At 37.0% G+C, this 25,704-nt stretch overlaps 1 protein-coding gene across 1 annotated transcript in view; it reads left to right on the top strand.

Moving 5' to 3' along the window:
• Positions 1 to 22,333, top strand: part of KPNA3 (karyopherin subunit alpha 3) — a 101,891-nt gene extending 79,558 nt beyond the window's left edge. Inside the window, exons 10-17 of the mRNA XM_045869399.3 lie at positions 101 to 145; positions 11,983 to 12,114; positions 13,081 to 13,209; positions 15,285 to 15,389; positions 15,487 to 15,558; positions 15,708 to 15,870; positions 17,738 to 17,832; positions 19,763 to 22,333. Of these exons, the coding sequence (XP_045725355.1) occupies positions 101 to 145; positions 11,983 to 12,114; positions 13,081 to 13,209; positions 15,285 to 15,389; positions 15,487 to 15,558; positions 15,708 to 15,870; positions 17,738 to 17,832; positions 19,763 to 19,861 (840 nt within the window). The 3' untranslated portion in view covers positions 19,862 to 22,333. The remainder of the gene's footprint in view (positions 1 to 100; positions 146 to 11,982; positions 12,115 to 13,080; positions 13,210 to 15,284; positions 15,390 to 15,486; positions 15,559 to 15,707; positions 15,871 to 17,737; positions 17,833 to 19,762) is intronic.
• Positions 22,334 to 25,704: the final 3,371 nt, after the last annotated feature.

Raw genomic sequence — 25,704 nt, 5'->3', positions numbered from 1 at the left:
TGCTCTGCAAGTAGTTTTACTGCTTTTTGTATCACACTCATTTTTACAAAGACATATTCATCAACTCTAGTGTTATTTATTGTTTATCTTCTTTCCTCAGATTTTGCCAGCATTATGTGTCCTTATATATCATACGGACATAAATGTAAGTAAAGTAGAATCTTAGATTTGGGTTTTTGCTCTTGATGGGACTGAAAGGGTTATTTATTTTTTAGACTTTTGTAAGTGTCAGCGTATATTTTATTAACTTGTGAAGCTTCCAGAATGTATATCTTTTTCAGAAATAGGATTAAGGTTTTATTAACTTTATATCTTAAATCATCCAGATAGCAAAAATACTGACTTCAAAAAAAAAAAAAATACTGACTTCAGAGAAATTTCACATATGTAGTTATTTATCTGTGTCATTCATATTATTTTAAGTATCAGTATTTATAAAGAGGTAAAAACCTTATAAAGCACCTTCATATTTCTTTAAACTTCATTAGCCAGTTAAGCGTCCCAACTCTTGATTTCGGCTAAGGTAATGATCTCAGGGTCATGGGATTGAGCCCTGAATTGGGCTCTGCATTGGGCTCCATGCTTGGCACTGAGTCTGCTTGTCCCTCTCTCTACCCCCTCTTGTTCTGTCTCTCTCTCTCAAGTAAATAAATAAAATCTTTTAAAAAAATAAATCTTATTTGATTCTTATAATAGGATAGATATTATGCCACCATTCTATAGAATAAGAAACTGGGCCTCAGGAAAAGATTAAGTGATTTATCCAAGGTTGCAGAGCTTGTAAGAATCAAGTTGATGTCGGTGCGCCTGGGTGGCTCAGTCGTTAAGGCGTCTGCCTTCGGCTCAGGTCATGATCCCAGGGTCCTGGGATCGAGCCCCACATCGGGCTTCCTGCTTGGCGGGAAGCCTGCTTCTCCCTATCCCACTCCCCCTGCTTGTGTTCCCTCTCTCGCTGTGTCTCTCTCTGTCAAATAAATAAAATCTTAAAAAAAAAAAAATCAAAGTTGATGTTCAAAACAGAGATATCTTCTAAAAAAAACAAAAACAAAAAAAACCCTGAGATCTTCTGATGGCAGATCTTGTGTGCTTTCAGTGAAACCACACTGCCTCCCAGGACAACCTTTGGAGGTATAGTATTGAAGAATATCAAGTATAGTTTTAAATGCAAAGGCATTTTCAGATGATTTGGTCATTACGTGAGATTTAGTTAAGAATTTACTATATAGGGCGCCTGGGTGGCTCAGTTGGTTAAGCGACTGCCTTCAGCTCAGGTCATGATCCTGGAGTCCCAGGATCGAGTCCCGCATTGGGCTCCCTGCTCAGCAGGGAGTCTGCTTCTCCCTCTGACCCTCCTTCCCTCTCATGTGCTCTCTTTCTCAAATAAATACATAAAATCTTAAAAAAAAAAAAAGAATTTACTATATATATTCTGGCAGATTTTTTTATTAGATAATCTGAAAACCCCCTTAATGTAGCAAAGCAAAATGCTACTCTTCCATGGAGTAAAATAATGAATAAATTTCAGTGAATCTAAAATTGATTCTAGTGTTCATCTAGCATTGATTTGGCTTCTCTTGTTCCAGCTAAGATCTCTTTCTGATTTGCTGTATGTTTGTGTTTTTTATAATCCTGTCTTTGTTTACATACATATATAATACAAATGTATGTATGTTTCCCAGAATTATGTGTGTGATTTATCACTGGGATGAAGAAAATACATCTTTGCTAATATTGAACCACATTTCTCTAGTTCATTTTAGAACTTTAAACTCTGGGAAGGGATCTTTTTGCAACCAAAGTAACTTGTCATTTGTGACATATTAGCCTGAAATGTCATAAAAAGTAAGTGAAACTTGTTTAGCCATATACTATCTTATCTTCAAAATGAATATAAAAGTGACAGTAAAAGTAAAAAAAATGATAACTATCTTAACAGCAAGAAAGTAAAATTATATAAAAAAATGTATTTGTTGCTAAATTTAATTCTAAGCATTCCAACAGCTAAGATTAAAGGGAAGATAAACAAAATATCTGATATTACCATCAAGACAAAACCCAGGACATTATGGAATTGATTACAGCCAAATGAAATCTTCCACCATCTGTTGATGATGTTTATTTGAATTTCAACTTTGTATTTGTATTAAAATGGCAGAGTACTGAGTTATAGGTATATCTGTCAAGTTTAACAAATACTCATGGATTAACCACTTAAGCCAGAATTGTGCTGTGAATTGTAGGCTCAAAGATAAGGAAGTCAGAGAGACCCTGCCTTCTAAGACCTTTACATTAGTAGCAGGTAAAAAGAGTTGAAAGGAATGAACTTTTGTTGATGACTTGCTACGCTGAACCTATTTCTGTAATTTTCTTTTATCTTACTACACCCTTATGTGATAAGTTTTATTTTCCTATTTTATAGATAAGGAGTCTAAAATTCAGTAAAGTAAAATAACCTAACTAAGGGCCTATATGATAAATAAAGAGCTATAGCTGAGACTTGAAGCTATGTCCAAGGCCTATGCTTTTTTTATACGATGATCACATAAATACAGAACATGGTGTGAAAACAAAACAAAACAAAAGTAAAATAGAGGAATGACCAAGATGCTAATTATGAGAGCGCATGTTCTCTCTGGCAGCCAGAAAGCTTCACTGAGAAAGTAACATTTAAAACAAGTATCATGTGGAGAAAGATGGTGGTAGAAGTGGCAACAGAGGTAACAGAGATGATTATTTTAATAGCTAACATTTATTAAGGGTTGAAAATGTGCCAGGCATTATTTTAAACATTTTTCGTATGTTAACTCATTTATTCCTTATGAAAATAAGATTGGTACCACCATTATCTCCCTCTTACAAATGTAGTAAAAGAGGCAGATAATTAAGTCATCTAATGTCATACAACTGGAACAAGTAGTACTTTGTCAAGTTGAAAAGTCATTTCAGGTATATGAGGAAAGATATTAAAGACTCAGGAGCATACTTGGAGGGTTTGGAGAACATAGGTAGTTAATAACCCAACACATTTGCTGGGGAGTTAAATTGCAGGGTTTTGAATCCTGTGTTAAGCAGTGTTGGTTTTATCTTGTGATCAGTGCAGAGTCATTGAAGATTTTTAAATAGAGGAGTGATGTGCTCATATCTGTTATGGTCTGATAACTTAGAAGAGGTATGCAGGGTTTGGAATGGGGAAGGTATGAATGTAAGTAGGCTTATTTTGCTCTCATAATTGGTTTAAAGAAGTTGATGAAGGTCTGAATTAGAAACAGTAATGGTTAAGAGAGGAAAAGCTTAGATATTAAGAGATAAAATAGTACAACTTCAAGAGGAAAGGATCAAATTGAAGGAAAAGTAAAAATTACTTTGGTTTCTAATTGAGCAGTCCACATGGATAATAATGCCATAACAATCAGAAGGAGTAAAGCAAAAGGATGAGACTGGTAGAGAAAGATGATGAGTCTATTGTAGGGCAGACATATCGATTCTGACTTACTTGTTGTTCCTCCATAGCAATATTCTAAGAAGGAAAACACAATACAGACTTATTTATCAGTATTTAAGGGATTCATGAAAATATGGGAAAGGGGCTAAAAGTTGAATTCTAAGAAATGCTCTGCATTTGAGCAGTGACATCAAGGGAGGAAGAGCCAGCAAAGCAGTTGTTAAAACTAGAGAGATGGAAGAATAAGTTATAAAAACAAAGAGTAGGGAAAAATACAGCAGAAATTCAGCAGTTTCTGAATCATACAGCATCTTATATACCACCTTAAGAGCCGTATATACTTTTTATGTAGCTGATATTGAACCAAAGAATAATGGTCTAATTTGTATTCTGGGTCGATGATTCATACCATTAAGTGGAGTGTAGTTTTTAGGGGAAGGTGGAGTTGGAAAGACAAATTGATGGTGCTTTTGTAGTATGGATGAGAGAAAATTAGCACCAGTACTAGAGCTTAGATATCAGGAAGACAAGAGAAGACTCTAGAAATGTTTCAGTGATAAATTTGCTGGGTTTAATATCGGTGGCAAGAGAAGAGGAAGTCATACACATCTTTCTAATTTGGGTTTTAAGGTGTAGGACACAACGGAAAACAAGAATAGCAGCAGGCAGAGGAATGAAACAGCCGGAGCGACTTAATTTATGAGATAGTGACTAGTGAGAATGTTGGAGAAGCTGGGTTGGGTTGTGGAGATAATTCGTTGGTTTATGGATTGCAATATGCCTATGTGACATTAGAAGAAAAACTAAATATTAACCCTTAGGACTAGAGAAAAAATCTGGACTGATTGAGGTCAGTCTGTGTTTATTGCATTCTAGTTATTGTGCTTCTTAAAGTTAATTTGCCGTTGCAGTAGTTCTGTAGCATTTGATTTTCCTACCCTTTTCAAAGTTGTACATCCATGGCTTAACATGCCCAGACAATTTTGAGTGTTACCTAACATTTGATATCTAGCTTATTGTATTGCTGGTGCAAATGAAATTAATCAGTTGTAGCAGATTGGTTGTGTGTGGAGACTTGATTGTTAGTGACACTTGATGATAAGCGTGTCAGGGGTCCCTGAGACCACCCTCAGGTTCATTGAACTGCTAGAAAGAGAGAAAAGCTGTTACACTCATGCTTATAGTTTATTACAGCAAAAGGATACAGATTCATTTAGGAAAAACTTAGTTTTTCCCTTTCTATGTAGGGAAAATCCCAGTCCTTCCCAGCTATGTGTTTATCTTCTGTATGTCTTCTTTACTACTCACACAGCCTACTTCACTTCTGACACTTCTGGTTGCCAGATGTATAGGGTTTTCCCCACAACAAAAGGCAAGTCTCTGTGATACCAACTGGGTATCCTGTAATTTAATTTGATGTGATACAGTCTACCTGGAGAGAGTGTCTGATCCCACAGGTTAAGCATTCATTTCTCTCAGGTCCCCCACCCCAGCAGTCTCACACTTCAGACACCAGTTGTCACCTGTGCTTCTGACTAACTGCCTGTAGATCGGGAGTTCCAACAGCCCTGTCCTTGAGTTCAGTTAGGTTAATTTGTTAAAGTGGCTCACAGAACTCAGGGTAACACTTATATTTACCAGTTTATTAAAGGAGATGATAAAGGATATAGATGAAGAGATACAAAGAGCAAAATCCAGGAGGGCCCTAAGGGCAGGAGCTCTATCCAGGAAGCTCACTGAACCAATTTGTACTATTGGGATTTTTACGCAGGTTTCCTCTTGTAGGCATGATCAGTTGTTAACTCCATTTCCAGCCCCTCTCCCCTCTCTGGATAGGGTTGAAAACTCCAAACTTCTTATCAGGGCTTGGTCTTTCTGGCAACCAGCATCCATCCAGGAGCCCACCCAGACTCACTTCAATAGAACAAAAGATGCTCCTAGGTCTCTTATCACTTAGGAATTTATAAGAGTTTAGGAGTCCGGTGTCAGGGCAGGGTCAAAGACAGATACTAGAACAAGAGATGTTCTTAGTGTTCTTATTGCTTAAGAAATTACAGGAGTTTTAGGAGCTCTGTGCCAGGACAGAGTGCCAGGGACAGACACCTATATATATAAATATTTATACTATTTACATGTATAAATATGTATATATTATTTCACAATATTAAAATCAACAAAGGCAAAGGGGGTAGAGTTTAGGAGAAACCAGGTGCAAGCTTCCAGTTCTCCTCTCCCAGTAGAGTTGTAATACAGGACAATGCTTTATTTTCCCAGCAGCCATGAGTGACACATATGAACGTATGAAATATTACTAACCAGGAACCTCCTGAACTTTGGTGTGCAGGGTATTTATTGGGGGTTAGTCATATAGGCTTGGACAGCCCCCATGACTGCCCTTAGCTTCTCAGTCTCCATCCCCTTCTGGAGGTCAAACTGATACAGTGTGGCCCACAACTTCAAGCAAACTAAAAGAGATATTCACATAAAATCACATTGTTGCATAAGCTATTTGCCCAAGATCTCAGGTATACAATGTAATCAGGCAGGATAATCCAAGAGCTCAGAGGTTATCTCAAAGGAGCTAATCAAGAGCCGGTCCTTTTCTTTGGAATGTGTAGGATGGTACCCCTAGTCTTCTCAGTTACCCATTACTGCATATAAGGATTAAATATAAGTACACAGTTGTAACCCAAATCAGCTCTAGTTGTCTCTGAAGCATGTGTGAAGTTGACATTCCATAGACATTCCATTGATACCTAATCTTCTAGGAAATGCTGTGTATGTTAGTTAATAGCAGTTTTCTGTAAGAGTGCCTAACAGGACATTATTGGTTAGCACATTTATTGGAGGTGACATAAATCAGTGAAGGTCTTTGAGCTGAGCATATTCTTATTGGAAGACTTTGAGTTGGAGATTTTCCTTTGGTTCATATACCAGTTTTCAGAATTATTATCTCAAAATATTAACCATATAGAGTTGTCAGCCTTTTGCGTGTGTGCATATATGCCTTCTATTGTGTGTCTCGAGATCAGCTTTCTAGCAGTCTTCAAGTATCTGAAATATTAGCTGAAGTAAAAACTTTTAAAGCTTTCTAGCAGAGAAAAAACAGACATGAATAGTGAAAAATAATTAAAGTAGCCCAGGATTACTGAAGACTTTGTTAGCACAGTATTAATCAGATGATTAACTGGAAGAAGAGTATACTCATTGACTATTAGTGGCTGTAAAAGCCAGGTAGTTTAGTAGTTTAGCGTGGAAATCATGAAAAAGGGAAAACCCAGAAAAAAGAATAGTAGAGGGGGAAGGTGTAAAATAACAGAAGCAGCTTACATGGGAAAAGGCAACAAAAGGTAAGCATCATAGAGAGAGCGGTGTTAGCCTGATAATGGAGATGAGAAAAGCAGACTTTGATGAAAACAGAAGAAGCTAGAGTGGCCTGATAACCACATGCTATGAATTTCAAAGTTTTTAGAACTTTTTTAATATGAAATTTTCAGGGGCACCTTGGTGGCTCAGTCGGTTAAGCGTCCAACTCTTGATTTTGACTCAGGTAATGATCTCAGGGTCCTGAGATCAAGTTTTGCGTCGGGCTCTGCACTGGGTGTGGAGCCTGCTTAAGATTCTCACCCCCTCTCCCTCTGCCCTTCCTCTTGATCCTGCACATTGGTGCGTGCTCGTGTGCTCGCTCGCTCTCAAAAAATGAAATAAAAAACATTTTTAAATAAAATGAAATTTTCAGTGAGGACCCAATTATATTACTAAACAAAATTAAAGAGAGACTAGAGGTGTCTGCAGTTTGAGGAGGCCTAGGACTTAGCTGTAGCTTACCTTACCCTACCGGTTTTTCAGATATTGTTGTGGAGATCCCACTGAAAATTATTAACTGACCTCAGCTAAGAAACTTTAACTATTTCATTTTTCCAGGCCTCTGAATATTAGAAAAAAGTGGTCTTCTGCTAGTAGTAGGTGCCACATGATGGAGAAAAGGTTACATTTTATTTAGCAGCCTCCTAAAGTACAGGCCCAGGCAACCAGTATTGTTTTGTGAACATGGTTTATTCAAACACACTATTACGGATAGGTATTTAGGCTATTTCCTGAATTTTGCAAATATAAATAACGTAGCGGTAAATAATCCTGTGTATTTTCATATTATTGGAGATACACTTAAGGGTAAATCCCTAGAAACAGGATTGCTAGGTCAAAGAGCGAATGCATTATAATTTTGTTATATACTGCCCAAATTCCTTGTCTTAGAGGCTATGCCATTTTGTATTCCCTAGCAGCACCATAAAGTGACTTTCTCCATAGCCTTACAAATAGAATGTGGTGTCACATTTTTAATTTTTGCCAGTCTGATAAGTAAGAAACTGTGTATCAAGTTTTAATTTGCATTTCTTTTTTTTTTTTTTAATGAGTGACATTGGACATGATTTCATATATTTAAGGGCCATTTTCAAATCTTTGCAAATAACCTGTTTTTCGATCGGATTTTTGTCCTTTTTCCTTAGCTTTTAAGAGTTCTTTATATATTAAGGATATTAGCTCTTTGTGATACATATTTCAGGTATTTTCCTAATTTGTCTTTTGTCATCGATATATTTTGCCATGCAGACTTTTGCTTTTTATGTAAACAAATTTATCAGTCTCTTGTTGAATCTAAATTTGTTTCCTAAGTTAATAGGTTTTTTATTATGTTAAGCAAATATCCATAAAATCCTATTTTGAGTGTTGACATCAAGAATGGGTGTTGAGGGGCACCTGGGTGGCTCAGTCAGTTAAGTGTCCAACTCTTGATTTCTACTCAGGTCATGATCTCAGGGTTGTGAGACTGAGGTCTGCGTCAGGCTCCCCACTGGGTATGGAGCCTGCTTAAGATTCTCTCTCTCCCTCTCCCCCTGACTCCCCCCTTTAAAAAAAAAGAATGGGTGTTGAATTTTTCAGTGTCTGTGGAGATAACGATTTTTCTCCTTAAATCTGCTAATGTGACATATTAATGATATTTCTAAAATTGAACCATCTTTGGATTTCTTTTTTTTTTAAGATTGATTGATTGATTGATTGATTGATTTAATTATTTATGAGAGAGGGAGGGAGGGAGAATGTGAGCAGTGGGGAGGGACAGAGGGAGAGAGAAAATCCCAAGCAGGCTCCCCGTTGAGTACAGAGCCCCATACAGGGCTTGATCTCATGACTGCAAGATCATGACCTGAGCCAAAACCAAGAGTCAGACGCTCAACCAACTGAGCCACCCAGGCGCCCCCCCAGTCTTTGCATTTCTTAAATAATTCCACTTGATCATCATACATTGTTTTCTTAGTGTGGTATGGGATCCTGTTCACTAATGTTTTATTTTGAATTTTTATACCAGTATTCACGTAAGTGATACTGGTTTGCAGTTTTATGCTATCTTTATGAGGCACTAATATTATGTTTTTATTGCTTTTTTAATGTTTAGGTATCAACATTATGCTTCCTTTATTTTTTTATGCTCTAAAACAATTTATATAACATTGGGTCTGTCTGATCTTTGAAGAATGATAGTGTTGCCCTTGAAACTTCGGGTGTTGGTACTACATGGGGTTAGTTCCTTGATGATTTTCTTTATCTTTGCTATGGAAATTATCTTGCTTAAGCTGTCTATCTCTTCTGAGGTCAGTTTTTGTAAACTGTTGTCCTAGGAAATTATTCATTTCATCTATAGATTTTCAACTTTACTTCCATGTACTGTTTACTTTACTATTCTTTTATTTTTAGCCTTTTTGAATTACTTAATTTTAGATGTGTCTCTTGTACACAGCATAGAACTGGGTTCTGTTTTGGGAGCCAATTTAAGAATCTTTTTCTTGTTTATAGGTGAGTTAATCCTGGTCATATTGTTTGATATGTTTAGCTTCAACTCTGTCACGTTATTTTGTATAATATTTTGTGTGAGGCCTGACGCAGACCTCAGTCTCACAACCCTGTGCTCTTTTTTTCTTAAAAGGTTTGTTTTTGTTCTAATGTTACCTTTATACTTACACCTTTTATAATGCCCTTTTCTTCTATCTGATTTTAATAATATTTTTTGACTCCTAATACCTATACAATAATTGAGGAGCTTATTCTGTTTTCTCCTTTCTCTTGCCTCATCCTCCCATTTTTGAATCTGCTTATCTTTTGCCAAATATAGGAAATTTTCTGCCATTATTTCTTTAAATATTTTTCAGCTCCACTTCTCCTGGGACTCTTGATGGCACAGTGTTAGATCTTTTGTTACTGTTCTACAACTCTCATGAAGTTTGTTTTTCCTGTTACTCAGATTGGGTGATTTGTATTGATCTATCTTTGAATTTGTGGATTTTTTTTCCCTTTTTCAATTTTATTAGTGAGTCCTTCCAGTGAGTTTTAAATTTGGGTTACTGACTTTTTCCATTTAAAATTTTGTTTGGTTCTTCTTTATATCTTTTGTTTCTTTGCTGTTTCTTTGCTGAGATTTCCTATATTTATTTGTTTTAAATATATTCATAATTGTTCACTGAAGTATTTTTATGATAGTTCCTTGAAAATCTTTTGTCAGATACTTCTGATATCTTTGTCATCTCAGTATTGACATCTGTTGACTGTCTTTTCCCTTTTGAGTTGAGAGGTTCCTGGTTCTTGGTATGACAAGTTATTTTTCATTTGTAAGCCTGTACATTTTGGGTGTTGTGTTATGTGACTCTGGTTTCTGTATAAATCTTATTACCTGTTACTGCCAGACTGGGTAGTAGACAGGCTTTGCCCACACACACAACATCTGCAGACACCCGTCAGTAGGGGGGCCTTAGAGCTGGGTGGGATGGTAGGTGGGCTCAGTTTTCAGGCATAGCTCCCTTCTGTCCTCCCATTTTTGAAGTTGCAATATTTCTATTTCTTCAGAACATATACCATTTATAAATTATTCTTCCACTCTTATCCCACGTTTATTTTAGTCTGTGATCTACAATGAAATATTTCCTCAGGCATCTCTTAGTTGAATGAAGCTCATTCTCTAGTGCAGAAGGTGTCAGCATATTTTCCTGAAAAGGACAAGTAGTAAATATCATAGGCTTTTGGAACCACATGGTCTCTGTCCCAGTAATGTGAAATAGTTTTACTAGGATATGTTACTTTTAAACACTTTACTCTCCTCCCCTCTCCTCTTCTCTGAAGTCTTACATAGGCTTGGGGCAGGAGGCCCAGACAAAAACTAGAATTTAATTTTTTCTTTTCTTACAGGTAATTTGAAATTTGTAGTATTCTCTGACTCCTACTAATGCTGAGGGTGTGGGCTATATGTGTTTGTTTTTAAGATTTTATTATTTATTTATTAGAGAGAGAGGGCATGCAACCAGGGGGAAGAGGCAGAGGGAGAAGCAGACACCCCACTAAGCAGGAAGCCCAATGCAGGACTCGATCCCAGGACTCTGAGATCATGACCTGAGCTGAGGGCAGATGCTTAACCAACTGAGCCACCCAGGCGCCCCTATATGTGGTTTTATTTGCTCTTTTTATTCATCTCTTTATTTTTTGAAGGATATATAGATGGATTTTAATTCAGGTGGCATTATTTTAAAGCAACAGAATATCTTTAATTTGGATACCTTAGTAAGTAACATCTCTGGATTTCACATGAGATAAGATCTGTGCTTACATATAAACTCTTTGACTTTGAGTGAGTCAACAAACTTGAGTCTTTCTTTTGTTTATTATTTGCAAAATCAGATGGGTGTAGGGCATGGTTTATACTCTGCTCTTCACTTGGAGACCTTTTTCAAGGGCTTTGCAAATAATTAATTTTTCCCCCAAAGTTAAAATGCCAACTTATTTCTTTTAACTGTTTACTTTAATAGCCTGAAAAATTAATTATATTGCTAAACATGTTTGAAAACCACTAGTATCTTTTTGGTCTTTTCTAGCCATGAAGCACTGGTATATGGTCTTGTTCTGTATATAAAGTGTTTCCTTATGATTATTAGGTACTCAATTTGTGGGGCAGAGAGAAAAACTTCTCTGCCTGTTGGGTTTTTTTTTTTTAAGATTTATTTATTTATTTTAGAGAGAGAGAGAGAGCGCGCGCACGGGCACGTACACAAGCAGGGAGAGAGGCAGAAGGAAAGGGAGAGAATCTCAAGCAGGCTCAACTCCCTACTCAGCGCGGAGCCTGATGCGGGGCTTGATCTCACCACCCTGAGATCATGACCTGAGCCGAAATCAAGAGTTGGATGCTTAACCGAAGGAGCCCCCCAGGCGCCCCTTGGCCTGTTTTTAAATTCATCTCTCTGATATATAAAGGCAGAAGTTAGGGTAGAAGTTGTCTCAGACTTCTGTCTCATATTTGTGAAGAATGATCTGAGGTAGGTAAGCATTGAGAAAGTTCTCTGCTGCTTAGTAGATTTATCAGGTAAGCAGATATTTTTGCCACCAAACTAAAACATAAAGTTTAATTACTTTTTATGTCACTGCCCCTGAGGTATGTTAATGTATTTTAAGCATTCAAACAAATACCTAAACTGGTAATTCTTTTTTACTTTCTGTAGATTCTTGTAGATACTGTTTGGGCTCTGTCGTATCTGACAGATGGAGGTAATGAGCAGATACAGATGGTTATTGATTCAGGGGTTGTGCCATTTCTTGTGCCCCTGCTGAGCCACCAGGAAGTGAAAGTTCAAGTAAGTATCTTATTTTTCTTACTTGTATAGAATTGTGTTTACTATATAACCTGTTAACTTGAACACCAGGTTTCAGTTCTGTCTCTATGTACGTATCTTCGATATTTCTCCTCTATTTTACTGAACCTGATTTTGTTGGTTTCCAGATCTTTATCTCACCCGGATTCTTTGCAGAGTTTCAAACTGACAATAGCCAGTTTTCGTTGAGGTCTCAGACATCTCCTCTAAGAACTCCTTCAAGCATCCATTGCCATTTTAACCAGACAAAATTAAAATGTATCATCTTCTCCTACAAACCTGCTCCTCTTTATATATCCCCTTTCAGTAGACCACATAGTTCAAGCTTGAAACCTTGATTCCTCCTTTCATTTAGCCTCCATTATAGAGTCCTGTTCATTCTTTTTATAGCTTTCAGATCTGTCTGCTCATTATGTATCTAGAGCCACTGATTTAGTTCAAGACTCTTTTTTTCCCCTCCAAATAATTGAAACAGCATCCTAGCTGCATTTCCTCCTCTCTCCTTTCTCCTCACTCTAATTAGGGGTGGGTGGCTGATGGATATTCATTCCACTTCTGCCAGAGTGACTGTCTAGATGGAAATACATGCCCACTCCAGGCCTTTATTAAAGTATTTCTGTGGTACTAAATTAGTAATAGATAAAAAATAGCTGCTGTTAAAATGAACCTTTACTTTTTTTTTTTGAAACTTTACTTTTTAAATTATCATTTCTTTTTAGTTTTTGAATCTTTTCAGCAGTTTTTTACACAATTTTTCTGTATAGTTCCATTTTTTACAAGACTTATTTAAAATTCAAAATTGCCTCTCAGTTCTATGTAGTACTTTTCTAAGAATACAGTAAGTGTCTACCCCTTGCATTTTTACATTTTCTCAGGATTATGAAAAAAATAGAATCCGCTTCATCATAAACAAATAAATTTATAGAAAGTGTTTTATCCCCACCCCAGACGGCAGCCCTCCGAGCAGTTGGCAACATAGTGACTGGCACCGATGAGCAGACCCAGGTCGTTCTCAACTGTGATGTCCTGTCGCACTTCCCAAATCTCTTATCACACCCAAAAGAGAAGATAAATAAGGTAAGGCATATAATTGTCTCACTGGTGCATTTCTTTCTCTCTGTATATTTCATTGTTCACTGTCCCCTTGTTTTCTGTTGCTGTTTGTTCAATCATGATTGTCTTCAAAACCACTGTAGTTAAGATGAGAATTATTTCAAATCACCTCTGCAGTTATTTTGTTATAAGTGCTGCCCTGATAAAATAACCAGTGTTTTTATTTAAATAGATTGGGCAGTAGCAAGAATCAGTAAATTAGTAGCCACTAAGTGAGAATACATACAGAATCTCTCATTGGATGGCTGGTATTTTTTATATACAGAGAGATCATAATTTAATCTCCCTATGAAATTAGACTGGACCAAAAGAGGCAATGCCTAAATTAAAGGATCAAAAAAGTCTTTTTTAAAATTTCAAAGTTAAGATATAAACTTATTATTAATTGTTTAAATATATACTTCAGTATTTAATTCCTTTTGTGTCTGCCTTATTTCACATTGCATAATTTTTTTAAGGTTCATCCATGTTGGAGCATGTATCAGAACTTCATTTCTTTTTATAGCTGAATAAATATTCCATTGTACATATATACCACATTCTATTTATCCATTCATCTTTTGATGGACACTTGGAGTTTTTCTCCCTTTTGGCTGTTGTGAATAATGTTGCAGTGAACACTGGCATGCAAGTGGCTATTTGGGTCCCTGCTTTCAGTTCTTTTGGGTATATATCTAGGAGTAGAACTGCCCAGTCATATGGTAATTCTATGTTTGGCTTTTTGAGGAACTGCCAAATTGTTTTCCCTAGCGGCTACACCATTTTATGTTTCCACAAGCACTGTATGAGGGTTCCAATTCCTTTTTTTAAATTATTATCGTAGCCACCCTAGTAGTTGTGAAATGATGTCTCGTGGTTTTGATTTGCATTTAGTTTAATGTAGTTTTATCTGCCTGAAATGCCACCATCCCCAAAACCAACAGAATTGATCATTTCTTCTGTGTCATAGCTATATTTCTGGAGTTACTCAACTATAATTTGACAGTTGGATTCTTAAGAAAAGCATGTTGTCAAAAAGTGCATTTTATGAATACATTTGTTCCAATGAAGGGAAAGATGCCAGAGTCTTTTAGACTCTGGGCCAGTTATTTTTCCTGTAGAAATTTCAATAATATAGGTGATTTTTACAGCTAAATGTATTCCATAATTGGAAACAGAGCTGAGAAGTGAGGAAGCCGGACAGAAGTGGGTGCAGAGAAGTTCTGGCCTGTGATCGATATGCTCTAAGTGAAGGTATCATGGGGGAAAGAAAAAGGGTTCGTATAGATACCCACTCAGCCTCAGCAGCCAGTTAGTCTCCTCAGAGGTTTTTCACCTTGAGCATTTGTGTTATTTGCACTTGGGATCATCATGGGACCCTCGAGGTGGAATAAAACTCCATTTTATTCCCTCAACATTTTTTTTAAACATTTATTTATTCGAGAGAGAGAGAGCGAGCACACGCGAGTGAGTGTGGTGCGGGGCAGGCGGGGGTGGGGCGCGAGGGAGAGAGAGAATCCCAAGCAGACTCCTGAGTGCAGAGCCCAATGTGGGGCTCGATCCCAGGACCCTGAAATCATGACCTGAGCCCAAATCAAGAGTCAGACACTTAACCAACTAAGCCACCCAGGCACCCCATATTCCCTCAGCATTTTAGTTTGAAATTTTTCAAACCTATGGGAAATTTGCAAGAATAGTATAGTGAGCACCCATATACTCTAAACACTGATTTACCAATTGTTAACATCTTAACCACAATTGGATGGCAAAATAACTTTACAGTTAACTTTTTTAATTGTAGAAGAAGAGACAACATTTGACACTAAAATTAAAATAGAACCTGGTGTGTGACTTATAAATCCTTTAAGGTTATAATAGTTTTCTTATAACTTGTTTAAAATGAGAGATTCTGTGTAACCTAATTGCTTTTTGGATGCACTCCCCCTAATGCAACTCAAGTGATGTTGTTATAGTATATGTAAACTACATTAAAATAAAAATACAAATGCATTAAAAATAATTTTTCAAACAAAGGCACCCTGTATTTTGATCAATTATAGGAAGCAGTGTGGTTCCTTTCCAACATAACGGCAGGCAACCAGCAACAAGTTCAAGCTGTAATAGATGCTGGATTAATTCCTATGATTATTCATCAGCTTGCTAAGGTCAGTGGTATTATGAGTTTATCATGTACATTAATATATTATAACCAAGATTTTTTGAATAAAGAATTCATATAATTATTTCTTTTTTAACCTTCAGGGGGATTTTGGAACACAAAAAGAAGCTGCTTGGGCAATTAGCAACTTAACGATAAGTGGCAGAAAAGATCAAGTGAGTTTGGAGAAACTATTAGGATTGTTAATACTGCAAAGTATACTACTCTTTTGTTTAGGAGCTGCTGATTGTTTAGAAGCCCTGTGCTATGTTCTTTTTGGGGGAAAGTTAATTATATAAATAAAAATGTTTCTTTTGTTGCCTAGGTTGAGTACCTTGTACAGCAGAATGTAATACCACCATTCTGTAATTTACTGTCTGTGAAAGATTCTCAAGTTGTTCAGGTGGTCCTTGATGGTCTGAAAAACATTCTGATAATGGCTGGTGATGAAGCAAGCACAATAGCTGAAATCATAGAAGAATGTGGAGGTAAGAGTGGATTGAAGAAAAATAGTTGAGCACTGGAATGCTGAAATAATAGTTCCCTTAAAGACAACTAATTAGGAAGAAAACTGTCAGGAGACATTGCTGTTCCATCAGTATGTTGCTGTCCTTTGTTTGCTATGTTAGCATTCCAGGAGGTTTTTCCAGCCAGGATTAGTCCATACTTTGGAAAAACTGGTTGTGAAGGTCACTCCGTGCCTTCCTAGAGGTTTATGTTGCTTTTTAGGTAACATAAACACTCCTCTTGAAGTCACAGTGCGTGAGAGCAAATTAAAAGCTCGAGAACCACTACAGTAGAGAAACATAAGCTTTGTTTAATCCAGCATTTCTTAGAATCCGTGATAGTGAAACACTTTTTTCATGTTACACCTAATATCATGTGATTGTGTGGACCTTACCTTGTGAAATACTATTCCATATTGTTGGAAAAGGTTAATGATTTCAGAGTCATCTAGGTATTTTATTTCAGTCTTACAATTGCTAGAGCTGCATGCTGAACTTAATGCCACAGAAGTTACTTTGAAATTTTAATGAGAAAACTGTGATTTGAAATATTACATTAATTATTTCTCTGGTAATGACATATGAAATGTATTTTTAAAAGTTTTATTTTTAAAGGTACCTGTTCAATATGTACTAAATTGCCCAAACCTTAAATTAATTCATTCTATTGTCATGTTTTATTTTGTATATTTTATTGACTATTATGTGTAGTTATACTACCCAATTTATTTTTTAAGAGAAAGCAAACACAATAGCATCATAAAATATTCAGACTGGAAATACTTTCTCAATAACAAGAAGAAATTATCCTGGAGATGTTAAGGAGTTTTATCTATGGTCATAGAAGTAGATCTTCATACTATTAATTCACTTCTTACTCTGGTTTTAAGATATTTTGAGATAATTTAAAATTAGCATTGTAGTCTAATATAGAGCAGTTACCCCCAGGGAGTTTAAGATGCAGAACTGTAACTCTTTGGCTTTTTATCAGTGTAGTTGTTTTGGTCTATGGGAGGTATACTTATAATTAGGATACACATTTACTTAGTGTTTTATAATTTTATAAAGAACTTTACATCCATTATCTTTGACACTTATATTCCCATTTTTGTGGTTCTTATATTACTAAATAAAGAAAAATGCAACTATTTCAGAATAACCTAGCTAAAAAGACATTTCACAGAATACTGTTAAGGATGTAAATTTATAAACTTGTGCATCTGATACATGGAGTAAATATATTGGGAATAGACATGAAGGCATTCTATAGTTTTGAAAAATTGTTTCCGAATTTCACTGTGGCTATAAGATACAAGCACCCTATTTGATTGTTTTCTTAAAAGAAATTACTTCAAAGTGTAAAGCTTTGTCTTCTGTTTATATCAGTTAATCATGAAGTTTCTGAAAACTTGTTGTATAAAAGTAATAACATTTGGAAAACAGAGGGAAAGTTAAAAAAAATTACTATACGACAGAGCGTGCTTCCACTAAAACATTCTTGGGAGGCCTTGGTTCGAATTCTGTCACTGACTTGCCATGCAACCTGAAGTAAATCGCTTTACACCTCTGGACCATAGCTTCCTCATCTGTCAGATGGAGTGCTTAGGTGGTTTTTTTTTACTGTCTGCCTCAGATACAAATGTACCTCAGGGTTTCTAGAGAGGAAGAAATTGGTGGGATGCTGGTCCTCCAACCAGAGCAGCTCAGAGTTTTATCTGTTTTTTTAAGAAAACTGTCATCTTTGGGGAGTGGTGGGAGGAAGGTGTTCTGAGTTCTTTCGGATTTTCCATGGTGAGAATGAACAGTTTTTATTTGTGTCTGCTTGATTTGATTTTTTTGTTTTTATCAGGTTTGGAGAAAATTGAAGTTTTACAGCAACATGAAAATGAAGACATATATAAATTAGCATTTGAAATCATAGATCAGTATTTCTCTGGTGATGATGTAAGTATACATTAAAGTATGGTATGCCTGCATGTACATTAAAACCTGGACATACTCTAAGCTTACTAAGAATTTTCCTTTTATCATTAATACTACAAGTTTATACTATATTTCTATCAGATACTCTTGAGGTGGCATTTTCTAGTTATTTTTAATAATCTAAATTTTAAAAAATTAATGATTGTTTTCCATCAGTCGGTTTTTTATTTTTATTTTTTTTAAGATTTTATTTATTTATTTGACAGAGCACAAGAGGGGGGAGGAGCAGAGGGAGAGGGAGAAGCAGGCTCCCCACTGAGCAGGGAGCCCAATGCAGGGCTCAATCCCAGGACCCTGGGATCATGCATGACCTGAGCCAAAGGCAGATGCTTAACCGACTGACTGAACCACCCAGGCGCCCCCATCAATCAGTTTTTTTTAAATACTGTGTCTGAAACATCATTATAAGGTAAAAATACAAAAATGGGTGTTTGAGGGGCACCTGGCTGGCTCAGTCAGTAAAGCATGAGACTTGATCTCAGGGTTGCAAGTTTGAGCCCCACGTTGGGCATAGAGATTACTTAAAAAAAAAAAAAAAAAACAGTTCTTGTTGCATTTGTAATCTGTTAAATGGGAAGAAGTAATACAGTTGACTTTTGAACAAGTGTTTGAACTGCACAGGTCCACTTATAGGTAGATTTTTTTTTATATATAAATACAGTACAGTACTGTAAATGTATTTTCTGGGGCACCTGGGTGGCTCAGTCAGTTAAGTATCTGACCGTGTCAGGTCATAATCTCAGGGTCCTGGGATGGAGCCCCGTGTGGGGCTCCCCACTCAGCGGGGAGTCTGCTTGTCCCTCTGTCCCTCTGTCCCTCCCCCTGCTCATGCTCTCTTTGTCTCTCTCTCTCTCTCAAATTAAAATCTTTCAAAAAACTGTATTTTCTCTTTCTTATGATTTTCTTGGTAACATTTTCTTTTCTCTAGCTTACTTCATTATAAAAATACAGTATATAATATGTATGACATACAAAATACATGTTAAGTCAACTGTTTGTTATCTGTAAGGCTTCCAGCCAACAGTAGGCTATTCGTAGTTAAGTTTTGGGGAGTCAGAAGTTATACTTGGATTTTTGACTCTGCACTGGGGAGGGGTTGGTGCCGCTAGCCCCCGGTGTTTTTCAAAGGTCAACTGTAATTATAGAAATGATGTGTGTTCAGATAGGTAAAATAAATCTACAGATACAGAAACTTAAGAATGGGGCAGGGAAGGGGGAGGGGGTAAAAAAATTGGAGCAATTTTTAAATGTGTGTTCAGTTTAATTAAATTGTTAAATTACTTGGGGCACCTGGGTGGCTCAGTCGGTTGAGTGTCCAACTCTTAGACTCTTGATTTTGGCTCAGGTTATGATTCAGCGTCATGAGATTGAGCCCCACTTTGGGCTCCAGGGTCAGCAGGGAGTCTGCTGGAGATTATCTCTCCCTCTGCCCTTTCCTCCGGCTCTCATGCCCGCACTCTCTCTAAAATAAATAAATCTTAAAAAAAAAAAAAAAAAACTTAAAAAGTAAATTGCGGGGGCACCTGGGTGGCTCAGTCGTTAAGCGTCTGCCTTCAGCTCAGGTCATGATCCTAGGGTCCTGGGATTGAGCCCCACATCGGGCTCCCTGCTCAGCGGGAAGCCTGCTTCTCCCTCTCCCACTCACCCCTGCTGTGTTCCCTCTCTCGCTGTGTCTCTCTGTCAAATAAAGAAATAAAAATCTTTAAAAAAAAAAAAAAGTAAATTGTTAAATTTCTTAATATTATTATTGATTTAAATATTTTTATTGATTGAAACATACAGAATGATTATGCAACATTTGTATAGAACTCCCATAAGAAGTAAGTTCTGCTTATACCACAACATGTAGTATCTTAACATAATAAGGACTTTTTTTTTTTGCTTTTTATAGATTGATGAAGATCCTAGCCTCATTCCTGAAGCAACACAAGGAGGTACTTACAATTTTGACCCAACAGCCAACCTTCAAACAAAAGAATTTAATTTTTAAGTTCAGTTGAGCGCAGCATCTTTCCCAGTTCAGTACGAAGCACCACCAGATGGCTACCAAATGACAAGAAGAAGAACAACAAAAGGCTCCAAAACACACATGCCTCTTCGTTTCGATGCTTCTAAAGCAAGCCATGTCTCAGTCACTTTGCAGTTGCCAAAAGTTACTATCACATGGACTGTAAATGCATATGCATGATTTCCTAAACTGTTTTAGAATTCTCCTTAACAATCTCAACTACCCTATTTTTCCCTGTTCCCTGGTGCCACACGCTGACAACTGCAGTCTCCAGTTTAGAATATTCCATAGTGGTGGCATGTCAGCTGCCCACTTGATATTCCTTTGGAAAATGGTGCGCTGTGGATCAAGACACTTTGGTATGATGCATATACACGTTGGAAGACTTTAAAGAGGTGCAGTCTGATCTGAGCCTCCATCATTGTCCTCCACAAACATATTTTCATATTCTTTATGTGGAAGAATAGATTTTAAAGTACAAGCCAAATGATTTTCATTGGTGGAACTGACACACACAAAAAGTAACTTAAAAAAAGAAACTTGGTTATTGATTAAACAGATAAGTTTTAAAAAAACTGCGCTTCATCTACCAGTAATTGATGTGTTTATTATCTGCCTCAGAAGCCAGGGTTGGAGGAAGAACTTTAGCTATGGATGGTAATGCTTTCGCCATATACCTAATTTTTGAGAACAGCAAGCCCTATTTGACCACTCACTTCAGCCTGTGTGTTCCTGCTGTTTTGAAGTAATCAAATGCTGTGCATGGTATTTTACCTGAGCTGCAACCTGTTATGGACTTGAACTTCTGTTTAAGTTGAAAGCAAGAGTCCCTGACTATAAAGAGAAAAACAAATAAAAAACAACAACAAAAAACAAAGGTCTAAAGTACCGATTGGTGATGTTTTAAAAAAAAAAAATCTTGCTTTCAGCTTTCAGGAGTTAATATTTTTTGTTTTAAATTGATAATTGGATATGGTTGATTTATATTGGGTTTAAACTGTGGAGCTTTCATGTTTACTGTAATTTAGTCTTAAAATATTTTTTACTTAGTAACCAGTGCTTTTGATAATGTGGTTGGCAACAAACCAGCAACTATTTAGAAGTGTTATAAAACTTCATTCTTTGAGTATTGGGAAAGTTAATTCAGATCCTACTCTAAAGGCATATTCATATATTAAAAGATTCAGACAAGGATCTGTGTAGAGGAATAATCTGCAGTTATTTGACATAAACCTGATTTGCAGTGATCTTTAAGCAATTCTGCAATATCTGGTATTACTATGTAAAGTCCTAGCTTTTGGTAAATTGTCTGACCCAGTTATTAATGAAAGAATATGGATTTGAAAAATTTTAAACTGAATAATTTGTGCTGTCACAGAAATGGTTTTGTTGCTATTGTTTACTGGGTATAATTTCCCAATGCATTGATGTGAAGGGATAGAAAATCTAAACGAATTTAGTATCCGATGGGGGGTGTATTTACTGTGATGAAGAGGAGACAGATGCCATCAGAGCTTTGTGAATCAGCTGGGGTGTTTTCACTGATAAACAACACATAGCAGGTGTGCATTCATTACAAATATATGTATCTGCCAAGGTGGAGCCACTTTAAAGAGTGAGTTTTGTCTTGTATCTAAAATGGATACAAGCGTATGTTTAAACTGCAAGATTTTTACTTGCTAGAGAATCTGTTTTAATATAGTGGTTTGGCCTCTGATTATTTATAGGTTTTATAAATTTTAGAATCAATTTCTCTTTAAGGTGGCTCAGATTTTTCAACTCTTGTGCACATAAAATTGAGTTGAAGTTCATTGTGCCTTTTTTTCTTTATCCAAATTTTGAGTTAAAGCTTCATATGGTAACTGCATCCTGTTCAGACACTGTAGTTGAAATTTTTGAAACTGTGTGGTGTTCACTAAAAGTAGGAATAACAAAGTCAAAGCTAATTAAGGTCACAAACTTCGGTGAAACCCTTAAAGTCCAAATCTTCTCGATATTGTGAATTGTACCCCTTCCAGTATAGTTTCTTCCAGACTCTCCATACTACTTACTGACAGTTACCTTTTAAATTTTGCACACATTGAGATTAAATTGGGCCTCTACTGTGCCGATTCCTATTTTCTCTTGTGTTTTAAGTGCGAACTAACATAAGTGAACATTAGCATCAAGTAGTGCAGACATATGTATGCATTTGCTTGATTCAGTTTGTTGTGACCTTATCAGTTTGGAATTGGAATTGCGCCATTTCGTAGACAAAGGAAACTAAGTATATTGCTGCACTTTTAAGTTTTCAGAACAGTGTTGAAAAATTGCATTGTTTTTATTTTTTTTAAACTCAGTTAAAAAAGACTAAACGTTCTTTCAAAAGAGGCATCTAAATGTGTTCCTAATTTTGTATATGGGCTTAGGTTTTGTAACCAATAAAAAAAAAAGCTGCTATCAAATACGATAAAACACTGAAGAGCTTATTTCTAAAAGTTTAATTTCCTAGTTTTGTTTTCTGCGTGTTTAAATTTGGAACTATTTTTCAGACATCAGCCACAAGGAGGCAAATCATGAATTAATCTTCCGTTGTATTTTAATTTCTCTCTTCCACTCTAACAAACCAGGACAATAACAGTGCTAGATTTCAGAGTATTTTGTGACAAATAAGAAATACCCAAATCTTTATTCATTTCCTGAGCTGCCATAACGGTACCGCAAACCAGGTGGCTTAGAACAGTAGGAACTTACTGTTGCACAGTTCTGGAGGCCAGAAGTCGGAAATCAAGGTGCAGGCTGGGACCCTCTCTGGAGGCTGTGGGGAGGACCCTTCTCTGTCACTTCCCAGCTTCTGGGGTGCCTGGCAGTGCTGGGGGCTCCTCAGCTTGTAGCTGCGTCCCTCCAGCCCCCGCTGTCATCCTCGTCACGTGGCCTTCTCCCTGCCTACCTCAGGTTTAAATACCGTGACTTAGAAGGGCCATTTGAGAAAATGGTGTGATTATGACTTTCATGAAACAAACAAAATCAAACTTTACAGCCTAATCCTTGCGAACAAGTAACTGTGGAAGATAGTAATTGAAGTAAACTGGGAAGTTGTAATCTGTGAGATAGAGGTTGTGGCTCTAAATGAAATCTTGGATTAATTAAAAGGACAAAAGAGGAACTGAACTTTGGAATATACAAATATTTTTACTTTAGTATAATGCCACTTCAAATTATTTTTGAAAGAAGTCAGTGTGTATAAGTAAATAAATGTGATAGTACTTTTATGTCATCTTGCCATGATTTCCTTCAGAAGAGTTGTCCTTTTTAGAGGATTATTGCAAGTGAAAATTCATGAATGTCATTTGTCTTACAGTGATAGTTACGAATTTTCATAACCCTAGTTGAACCGGGGAATTTCAATTAAATCTATTTGGAGAAAGGAAGTATAATTTCTGTACATTAAGCTTTAAGTCTTAAGGCATATAACCCAAGGAGTGCTCTATATAACCCACCACTCATTTGTCTAAAGTTTTAAGGAACTTTTTATGTTGTACATAAAGCTAAAAAGTAGTGGTAGAATGATTCTCAAAAAGTACTATATAGAGATAGGAGTGTATCTGTCTATGTGTATATAGACAGACATAGGCTCAGTACTATATTAAGAGAAAGTGTTTGGGGAAAGGGATGTGAGAATATAGCCTGTTCACCTCCTTTAGCCTCCTTATTTGTCCATGAAACCCCTCAACTAACTTTGACCTAAATCAGGGTTTCTCAAACCCTGCAATAATGACATTTTAGGCTGGCTGATTCTTTGTGTGTGGGGGGGGGGGTGTCCTTTGCATTGTAGGATGTTTAGCACCATCTTTAGTCCCACTGAGTACCTCTGCATTCCCCAGTCGTCGTGACAACAAAAATTGTCTGTCCCCTGGGAGCCAAATTTGCCTGGGTGCAAACCACTGGCCTAAGTCATGCCTCTTTGTTGTGTAAAGAGTCCCAGACTTTGCTCAGATGAATCAGATAAAAAGAGGAGACACAAGTATGCCTTTTCTTCATTCTCCATTTTAGGAGAAATCAGCCAGCCCTATCACCAATCTGCAGGAACTCCTGGTAGTACTAAGCCCCATCTATTGCAAAGGACTTAGGATAGAAATGGGAATATGGGGGAACTACTAACCTTCTTGAATTCATCCTGTGGCTACAAAAAGAAGGTGTGTGAAACAAGCAAATGTGTTACTTTCCCACAATTTTCACAACACTGCCCTGTAGCAGTGTTTTTCAGACATTTTAGTTGAGATATTTAAGTTCTCTGGGAAAGCTGGGGTGCGACCAGAAAATCACAGCCGAGTCTGAAAAGCACTTCTTTGAAGAACTGTGAGAGATTGGCCCCATCAGGAAACTTACAAGTTTATTAAAAATGATCAAAAGCAGTAGAACTATGGTTGAGTCATGCTATAAAGGATGTCTTCCCTGCAGGGAACTTCTGCAACATTCCTCTTCCCTACCCTAACAAAATTGCCATCCACCTTCTTGAGTCAGTCTCTTGTCAAACTGGTACCCAAAGAGAAACAGGGCCTTGTGCCAAGTAACCTGTAAATCTACAAGATAAACACATCTTCATGGGACAGCAGTTTTACTTGATAAGTAGAGCAGTTTTATGGTAATACAAGCCTAAGTGTTACAGAGTAAAGGGCACATTTTAAAGATAAAATCAGATTTTTGAGGCAGGCTATTTTACGGAAACATTCCTGCAAGAGTTGGAGAGTTTGAGAAGCAATGATGAAACACTCTTAAGTGAGCCTGTTCTACTTTGTGGAATAGCTTTAGTTGTTACCAACTCTTTTCTTAATACTGAACAAAAGGCACCGCTCTTAAATGACCATCTTTATAAATAAACTTTTTTGTTATTCCTAGTTAGCAGAAGAGGCAGATCTGCATTTATCAGTTGCCTTCCTCAACCTGGACACCCCATTCATTTCAGCCATCTGTGCATGAAGTCGTTCCTGGAACTGGTTCCTGTCACATCATGCATTCCAAAGACCCCAAGAATAGAGGGTGATGTGACTAGTTTCTGGGTAAAATGGAATAGGAACATTCCATTACCTGGACACTTAATTCTATTAATGTGGAGGAGAGTTTTTTAATTATTCTACCAGCTCATGATAATGAGACTTGTGATGAAGTAATAGCCTCAGCTCCCCTTGTCATCAGCTCTCTTTGACTCAGTAGTTAGGCATTTTCACTTTCAAACCTAAATATAAGAATTTATAAATGCCATATTATGGATTTCAGCCCAGTTTTCCTCATAATAAGATCAGATTCTGTTTATATCTATCCTTGTCGTCAATCATGTAGGAAGCACCATGGTGAGTTAAAGGGAGTGAAAGAAAGCAAGTATAGGGGGAGCACCTGGGTGGCTCAATCAGTTAAGCATCTGCCTTTGGCTCGGGTCATGGTCCTGGGGTCCTGGGATCGAGCCCCGAGTCGGGCTCACTGCTCAGAAGGGAGTCTGCTCCCTCTCCCTCTGCTGCTCCCCCTGCTTGTGCTCTCTCTCTCTGTCTCTGTTAAATAAATAAATAAATAAAATCTTAAAAAAAAGGTATAACTAGAGCAAAAGTAATGACAGGGAGCAGGATTACGAGGGACATGGGAGAGGCTAAAGAGATTGGTAGGGGCCAGGGCCCACAGCTGGTAAGTCAGTCTAAGAGCAATGGGAAATCATTATTACTCATCATTATCATTCTACAAGAGTGATGATGGAAGAATCGTGTGTAATAACAATCATTGGCTGATAAGGTAAGGACAGGAAAGGTACTCGGGGTTAATGATGTCTAGAGGTCACATTGGTGAGTGTGAAGCAC

Source organism: Mirounga angustirostris, unplaced genomic scaffold (assembly GCF_029215605.1).
Source record: "Mirounga angustirostris isolate CCGP_5_RB_7025 unplaced genomic scaffold, mMirAng1.0.hap1 SCAF_3, whole genome shotgun sequence".
NCBI classification, from domain to species: domain Eukaryota; kingdom Metazoa; phylum Chordata; class Mammalia; order Carnivora; family Phocidae; genus Mirounga; species Mirounga angustirostris.
This window is presented reverse-complemented; position numbering and strand designations above follow the sequence as displayed.